The sequence below is a fragment of the Phascolarctos cinereus genome, unplaced genomic scaffold, assembly GCF_003287225.1.
Source record: "Phascolarctos cinereus isolate Bilbo 61053 unplaced genomic scaffold, phaCin_HiC Scaffold_5;HRSCAF=322, whole genome shotgun sequence".
Taxonomy (NCBI): Eukaryota; Metazoa; Chordata; class Mammalia; order Diprotodontia; family Phascolarctidae; genus Phascolarctos; species Phascolarctos cinereus.
The window spans coordinates 302,751,016-302,759,470 of record NW_027555958.1 but is presented as its reverse complement, the minus strand read 5'-3'; the positions used below and the strand labels follow the sequence as shown (position 1 = coordinate 302,759,470).

The 8,455-nt window shown below is 41.9% G+C and overlaps 1 protein-coding gene across 1 annotated transcript; it reads left to right on the top strand.

Moving 5' to 3' along the window:
- Nucleotides 1–2,415: 2,415 nt before the first annotated feature.
- KRTAP29-1 (keratin associated like protein 29-1) lies at nt 2,416–4,503 on the top strand. The gene has a single exon (XM_020972778.2). The coding sequence runs from the start codon at nt 3,047–3,049 to the stop codon at nt 4,133–4,135; it is 1,089 nt and encodes a 362-aa protein (XP_020828437.1). The 5' UTR covers nt 2,416–3,046; the 3' UTR covers nt 4,136–4,503.
- The last annotated feature ends 3,952 nt before the right edge of the window (nt 4,504–8,455 follow it).

Below are 8,455 nucleotides of genomic sequence, written 5' to 3'. Positions count from 1 at the left end.
CAGGTTCAGGAGACAGCATAGTAGTATAATTTGGCTGGGATGTAAGGTGCATATAGGGGGAATAATGGGAAGTAAGGGTTAAAAGATAGGTTACGGTCATTGTATAAGGCTTTACATATTGGAGGGAGGAGTTCATATTTTATCTTGGAGGCAATAGGAAACCATAGAAAGTTTTATCAATTACATGAGGACTACATGAGATGGGCACCCTAGATATTCTCCCCATTTTATAGATGAGGAAGCTGAGGTTCAGAGAGGTCAGGACAGGGAAAGAGGAATATGAATTGCAAAAGTTGTTACATGCTGCAAAAGTTGTTACATGCTGCAAAAGTTGTTACATGATTGGGGCCCTGGGGTGTGTCTCTGTTTCTTTTCTGTGGTTAATCTTATCTTACTTGGCATGGAACCCCCCTCCCCCTCCAGTCAGGGTCCAGAGAGTTTCTCTGGAAGCACGAAGGTTTAAGATATGGACAAAATTTAATTTGCTCCACTGACTCCTCCTAAGAAGAATGCACAAAGAAGGTCCTGAGGGTCAGAATGTTAATACCAGGAGTCCCTGGATGATATGTTGGTTGACCTTGTTCCACAGCAAATCACAGCTTCCTCCTCCATAAAAATCAGAGAATGAATATACACATAGCCAAGGTTGGAGGTCACACAGTAAGAGGAAGGATGATGAGAACAGGCTAACACTAGGAGATGGGGATCTGGATCTGGCATTATCTCATCAGCTGAACTGAGAGGCTCGTAGCATTTAGGAGAAGAGGCTCTGGTCCTGTTGCCTTATACAGAGGAGGACCAGAAACCAGATAAGGGAAGGTCACAGGGATAGTAAGGAACAAATCCAAAATTCAAAGCCGGCTCCTTTCTTCTCGTTCCAAACCTCATGCTTTCCCTAATGTATCACTTCAGCAGAGAAGCCACAGCCCTTCTCACTATGTAGTGCCTCTTTTTTTTTTTTTAACGAAATATTAAGTGCCAGCTATGTGTCCAAGCACTGTTCTAAGCATGTTACAAACTTTAATTCATGTGATCCTCACCACAACCTTTGGAAGTAGATGCTAATATTATTCCCCACTTTTCTGATTGGGGAACTGAGGAATACAGAGGTTCAGTGACTTGTTCAGGGTCACTCAGCTAGCAAGTATTTAAGGCTGGATTTGGACTGAGGTTTTTTCTTTTTGTCTCTGGGCCCAGTGTTCTTATCCACCGTGTCATCTAGGTGCTTTAAGTGATTAGGTCACATTAAACAGGATATACCTTGAGGTAGGTTCTGAAAAGGGAATCAACTGTGAAGAGAGCAGGATCATTACACACACTAAACTATCCTTTCTTGTCTTTCTTAATTGTCTAGTTGTTTTAGTCGTGTCCAACTCTTTGTGACCCCATTTGGGGTTTTCTTGGTAAAGATACTGGAGTGGTTTGCCATTTCCTTCTCCAGTTCATTTTACATATGAGGAAACTGAGGCAAACAGAGTTTAGTGACTTGCCCAGGGACTTAACAGCTAGAAAGTATCTGAGGTCAGAGTTGAACTAAGAAAATGAATCTTCCTGACTTAGGCCCTGTGCTCTGTGCACTATGGCACCACTTAGCAGCCTCATCTTTTCTGATTAGCTTGTCCCTTTCTGCTGTCTCTGAGCATGAGTAAGAGAATGCAGGTGTTGATCAGGTAACCCAAAACTTCAAAATCCTCCACTCAAAGCGAGCCCATCCAGGAATAAAAAGGCAATGATCTCACCATACTCTAGCCTGGTCAGACCAACCTGGAGTCCTGCACTCAGTCACTTAGGCCTCACATTCTAGGAGGGGCATTGGTAAGCTTGGGAGAATCTAGAGGAGTAGAAGAAGACTCATAAAAGACCCTGAGGTCATGGCTTCTGAAGATAAGTTGAAGAAACCTGGGATGCATAGTCCAGAGAAGGGAAGCCCAGAGAAGGGGGATGGTAAAGGTCTCCAAGAATCTGAGCAATTGTAATGTAGAATTGAGATCTCACTTGGCTCTAGAGAGCAGAGCTAGGAGTAGTGGGTGGAAATTTAGGCTCGATATAAGAATAAGCTTTCAAATGCAGGCATGTGGCATAGTGGAAATTGTGTTGTGCATTGAGTCAGGAACACCTTGAGTTTGAATCATGCCTCAGGCATTTATTTGTTAGCTATGAGACCCTGGGAAAGTCATGTAACCTCTCTCAGCCTCAGTTTCCTCATCTGTAGAATGAGGATCATCATAGTACCCACACCATAGTTTTGTGATGAGGACCAAATGGGATAACTTATGTAAAATGCTTTGTAAACCCTAAAGTACCGTGTAAATGCCAGCAATTAGAAAAATCTTAGAGCAGAGAGGGAGGGAGTGCCTTCCATTTCAGTGAAGGCCTTCAAATAAAGGATCAATGGCCATTTTACTAGTTGCACCAGAAAGGAGATTCTCACTTAGGTATTGGTTGGACTAGATGGCCACCAGGGTGCCTTCCAATTCTGAAATGCTGTGATCTTGGCAATAGAAAGAGTTCTGAAAGAAGAGGAAGAGAATTTTCATTTTCTTTGGCATCTCATTAGGTCCATCTGGATTTCCTCCTTACTCTCGGTACATGGGGCTGTACTTTGCTTCAAGGCAGCATCAGTGGTTAAGGGCAAACATTCCAAGCAGGAGGAGGGAGTGACACTCACTTAGGTATTAATGGGGGTGCAGCCTGATGAGAGGTTAGCTCAACTTCTGTTCCTCCTCAGGTGAGGCTGAGGAACTCAACTCTAAGTGGGACAGCCAAGTTTGAGGGCTAGAGCAGTCTGACCCCAAATTTAGCTGCCAAGGCTCCAAACCCACTGGACAAGTTTTGCTTAAGTGGGGCCAACACCTCTGAGGCCAATGAAGCCTACTAATCAGATGTTTGTACGTACATGAACCTAAGCAATAACAAGGAAACGATGCCCAAGACCATGCCCATATGAAGTGAGGATAGACTATAAAAGCCTCAGGATATAAGGGACCTTAGACACAGTTCATTCACTTCTTGAACCAATTTAGCCACCGACAGAATTCTTAACACTATGCCTGATAGCTGCTGTCTCAGAACCTGCCAGCCTGTTCCATCTGCACCTACCATACCCTTCTACTCCAATGGTGGCACCCATGGAAAGGCTATCTACTTGCCTAGTTCCTGCCAAGGCAAAACGTGGCAACTGGTTACCTGCCAAGAAAACTGCCAGCCATCTAGCTGCAACTTGAGTTGCCCTGACCCTACATGCTGTGAGCCCACATCCTGCCAACTAACTTGTCTTCCATCAACGTCTCACGTGGGTTTCGTCTGCCAACCCATTTGTAATAGTGCTAGGTGCTACGGAGCTAGTGGTGGCCAGTCAGCTTGCATTGTCAGCAGCTGTCCACAACCTTGCTCTGAATCTAATTCCTGCCAATCAACTTGTGATACCACTCCCTGCCAACCAGCTTCTTGTCAGGAAGCTGTGTGCGCACCTGGGTCATGTCCATCAGCTTACTGCCAATCAACAGGCTGCGAGTCCAGTTCCTGCCAGCCAACCTGCTCTGAATCCAGTTCTTGTGCTCAGATGTCCTGTCAGCCAGCCATCTGCATGCCCAGTTCATGCCAACCAACTCCTTGCCAGATAAGTTCATGCCAACCAACTAGCTGTGAAGGCCAGTCCTGTAGACCAACTTACTATCAGCCTGTCTACTTTCTCAGCTCTTGCCAACAATTTCCTTACACTCCTGTTTCTAGTCAGCCATCTTTATGTATGCCTAGCTTTTACAAACAAACTTACTGCATTCCTATGTCCTTCCAGTCCTTTCATTGCCAGCCACCTTCTTACATGTCTTATGTCTGCCAGCCAAACAGCTGCCAACCCAAATGCTCTGTGCAGAATTACTGCAAATCAGTCTATGGAACTTCTCTCTCCTGCCAACCAACTCGTTATGTGCCCCCTTCCTACAAAGGGAATGGAAGTAAGTCCACTTCTTTCCAGCCGGCTTGCTGTGTGACTGGTTCTGAAAAACCGTCTAGCTGTGGCATTGGTTACTATCAACCTACTTCTCCAAGTTACTGCAAGACAAGTAGATGCCTGCTCAGCTCCTGCCGACCCAATAGCTATGTATCCAGCATCCGCAAATCTACCTATTGCTAATGGAGAAGACTGCCTCATCTGAGAAGTCAAGTCTGCCCAACAGCACCTTGCTGCATTGCTTATGTCTTATTTCTTGGTATACGGCAAATTCTCCCAAGTGTATATTTCTGCTGTTCATCAACTATGCCATACATACTCTGATTCCAATCCTGAAAGTCTGTGCAGGCAATGGAAGCAGTTGCTAGGTAATGGTTTCCTTAAAACATAAGGGAAAGGCACTGGGTAACAATGGGTGAAACTATGTCTTGAATTTCTTGATACTGTCAATCTCATTTCATTTCAGCAAATGATCTTTCATGGATTCTTTCTATACTATTTAAAAGGCAACTTGCTGCCTTTGTTGGTAATGGCTAATAAATGTAATAGATTAAACAGCAAATGTCGTTCTCATGGCCCTTCATTGATTACAGTCTATCCTCTGACTCTTATTTCCTCCATATTTCATTTCAACTTGATAACCCTGTAATCATAACTTTAGATTTAATAACCTAAATTTCTGAATTGCCTTAAGGTTTACATGTGAGATTAGGTGGCTCAGTGGATAGAATGCTTGGTCTGGAGTCAAAATTACCTGAATTCAAATCCAGCCTTAGACACTTACTAGCTGTGTAACCCCGAGCAAGTCATTTAACCTCTGTTTGCCTTAATCCACTGGAGGAGAAAATGACAAACCATTCCAGTATCTTTGCCAAGGAAACTCCCTGTACAGTATTAGCATGCTGTGGTCCACAGGGTCACTAAGAGTTGGATGTAACTGAGTGACCAAATAACAACCATGTGAGATAGATCATTAAATATTATCTCAAACTTAGAATTTAAGAAATCAAGGCTCATAGTAGTTACAACTTGTCCATAGTCACACAGTTAATAACTTGAACTTTGATAATTTGATTACAAATCTGTTCTTTCTACTATGCTATACACTATTATACTTTCTACTATGCCACAATACTTCTCTGATGTTAGAGCTGTTAAATCCATGGCCAGTAAGTGCTAGGGTCATCTATTTTCTGTCTGCTTTTCTTCATGTCACTGATTTAGTAGGCTCTCTGATGCACAGATCAGCATGACACTCCTTAAAAAAAACCCATCATGGCTCCCTGTTATTCATGGGGTAAAATGCACCCTCTGTATCTTTGTACTTAAAAGCCTTCACAATTTGGCACAACCTACTTTTCTCACATTTCTCTTTATACATATTCACAAACACTTATTCCAAAATGACTAGTTCATCATTTGATAGCACTTTTTCTGATATTTAAAAACATTTTCAATTTTATCTTCAAGCACCTGCTGGATACCTCTATATGATGCCAATAACTCAAGCTTAACATGTGAAACTGAATCCATCATCTTCACTTCCTGCCCACTCCATACCTTCCCCATGTCTGTTGGAAGATGGCACCACCATCTTCCTAGTCATCCAGGGTGTTTCCTTTGCCCTGCCACCCTATTCCACTGTCCCATACCAACCCTTGTATATTAAGATTATCCACTCTGCTCCTCCTCCTGCTCTTTTGCTCAGGCCCACATTGCTACCCTTAGGACCCATGATCATGGCACCTGTCTTTTAGATTTACCTTTCCCACTCTCAACCCCAAAGGGAGTTGAGAGCCAGGTTCTCTGGAGGACAGTCTGCCCACTCTGTTGATGTGACTACACCTTTGGGAAGGCTATTAACTGTCCCCCTCCCTCAACTACCCCCAGGTAAAAGAATTCCTATTTAGGGCTCTGTAAGTACATTGTGTATTTCTAGATGACAGCAGCTATACATTTAATATCATGTTCCTCAGCATCCAGAATAGTACCTTGCACTCATAGGATCCTTTAGTATCATAGATTGAGAGGTAGAAGGGACCTCAGAGATCACTGAGTCCAATCCCTTAATTTTACAGATGAGCAAACTGAGGGTCTGAGAGGCAAACAACTTGCCCAGGGTTACACAAGTGTCTAAGGCAGGATTCAAACCCAGATATTCCTTACTTAAGGTCTGTGGTTCCATCCCCTATGATCTCTAGTTTCGTTGTTGTTGTTCAGTCCTTTCAATTTTGTTTGACTCCCCATGACCCCATTTGAAGTTTTCTTAGCAAAGATACTGGAGTGGTTTGCCATTTCCTTCTCCAGTTCATTTTACAGATGAGAAAACAGGCAAACAGAGTTAAATGACTTGCCCAGGATCACACAGCTCCTAAGTGGCTGAGGTCAGATTTGAGCTTAGGTCCTCCTGACTTCAGTGTCAATATTCCAACTGCTGTGGCACCTAGATGCCCTAGCTGACATCTAGCTAGCTTCTTCTTAATCATTTAGTAGTTGTTTAATAAAACCTTGGTGAGTTGTTGGTATATTACATTGGTGCAACTTCAAATAGAAATCTCTACTTGAAAGTCAAGACAAACTAAACATGGAGTAAATGTGCCTGAGGCCTCCAAATCCATCCTCTACACTTGACTTATGCATGGACTCTGATGAACAGGAATAGCTGAGAATGGAATGATCTACATAAAGTGGGAAAGTTGGGAAATTAGGGGATGATGGAAGGGAAGAAGAAGGTGTTGAGCCTCATGTTGAGATCATGAAGACCAGTGGATTATTAAGTCTTAGGGGGTTTAGAGTTGGTGGGCCATTCTGTCACAGCTGGAGATGGTGAATGAAAAAAAAATCATAAGGAGAGATGGATGGTTTTGGGAGGAGGGTAGATTTACCTGTAAAAAGAATGTGTACCTGCGTGGTGTGAATTCGAGGATTTAGAGAAAGAACACCACTCCTCAGATAACTCCTTCACCTACTCTCCATTGCCCAGAATGCCTTTAAAAGGAGATAAAGCAATGATGTGCTCATGTTTAGCAATTGGCTCACCAAAAAAAAAAAGTACTCATAACACATTTTTAAGTTTGGTTTGAATTATTCACATTTTCTTCGTCATTTTCTTAAATCTAGATGATCAACAAAATAATATATCAAGTCTTGGCCTGTAGCATTTGCCAGTCTCTAAGGTGTAAGTTCTCATGCCGAAAATTTAACAATTAGCTCTCAAGAGAGTCGGTTATATCTCCCTAGCAACCTCTGAGGCAAAGTTACAACTGGATTTTGTAGTAAGGCCTAAAGTGCAGACAGAGGTAATAATATTGACAGAGGTAACATTTCAAACTCATGCTAAGGTGTAAATAACTAGTACCAGATCATAGGGATCATAGACTTAAAGTTAAGAGGGGCTTTACAGATCTTTAAATTTAAAGAGAAGACTATTGGGGTCTGGAGAGACTTAAGTCACACATGGATCAGACCAATTCCTGAGAGAAGGTTTTGATAGGCAAAAGTAGAGAAGTATTCATATATGCCAGAAAGCAATAATAACTAGTATTTATATAGTTCCTTGTGGTTTTCGAAGCACTGTACATATATTATCTCATCCTATCCTCATAATAACCCTGTGAAGTAGGCACTATTATTACTCCCATTTTACAGATGAGAAATTGAGGCTGAGAATTATTAAATGGCTTGTTCAGGGTAACACAGCTAGTATGTGTCTGAGGCAGGATTTGAATTCAAGACTACCTGACTCCAAGTCTACTAAGGTTGGCATAGGGTGGGGGGGGAGGAGGAAGAAAGAAATGGAGGACACTCAGAAGAAGGTGCAAAAGGGAGAAGGGAGAGGAGGAAGAAGCCATCCCCTGGATTGTGCTCTCCTTTGCCTGGAAGTGTAAGAGCAAGATAGAATTAAGAAAAGAAACCAGCCTTCTTAGAGAAACAGAATGAGATGGGGACCTGGTCTAGGAAGGGCAGAGATTTATTAGCATATTATATGTATATATGTTTACATATATATATATATATATATATGTATATATATATATATATATATATATATATATATATATATATATTATATTATATATATAATATATATATATATATATGGAGAGAGAGAGAGAGAGAGAGAGCGTCTATTTCTCTGTTTATATATCTATCTACCTATCTATCTATTAATCTAGAACTGAGGAAATTCCTCAGCCTGGCGTATTAACATCTAAAGTGGCCTTTGTATCTATATGGTGTCCCTGTAATTTATGCCCTGAGATTCCCAACCCTTCAATAAATTTATGTGTGGTATGCTAAATGACTAGCTAAATGTAGCTTAGGAACTGACTCATTGCCAAGGAATGGAAAGGAGATAAAAAAAGTCTAAAGGGCTTCTTTCTCCTGGAGTTATAGAGCTATAGAAAGTGTGGTAAAGTATGGGAGAAAAAAGCATTTGGAGTTAGGTGATGTGGGTTCAAGTCCCTTCACATCTACTTATTAGCTGTGTGATTGGGGGCATCA

Excerpts from the sequence above, each read along its gene's own strand:
- KRTAP29-1 (XM_020972778.2), top strand. The coding sequence starts at position 3,047 with ATGCCTGATAGCTGCTGTCTCAGAACCTGCCAGCCTGTTCCATCTGCA.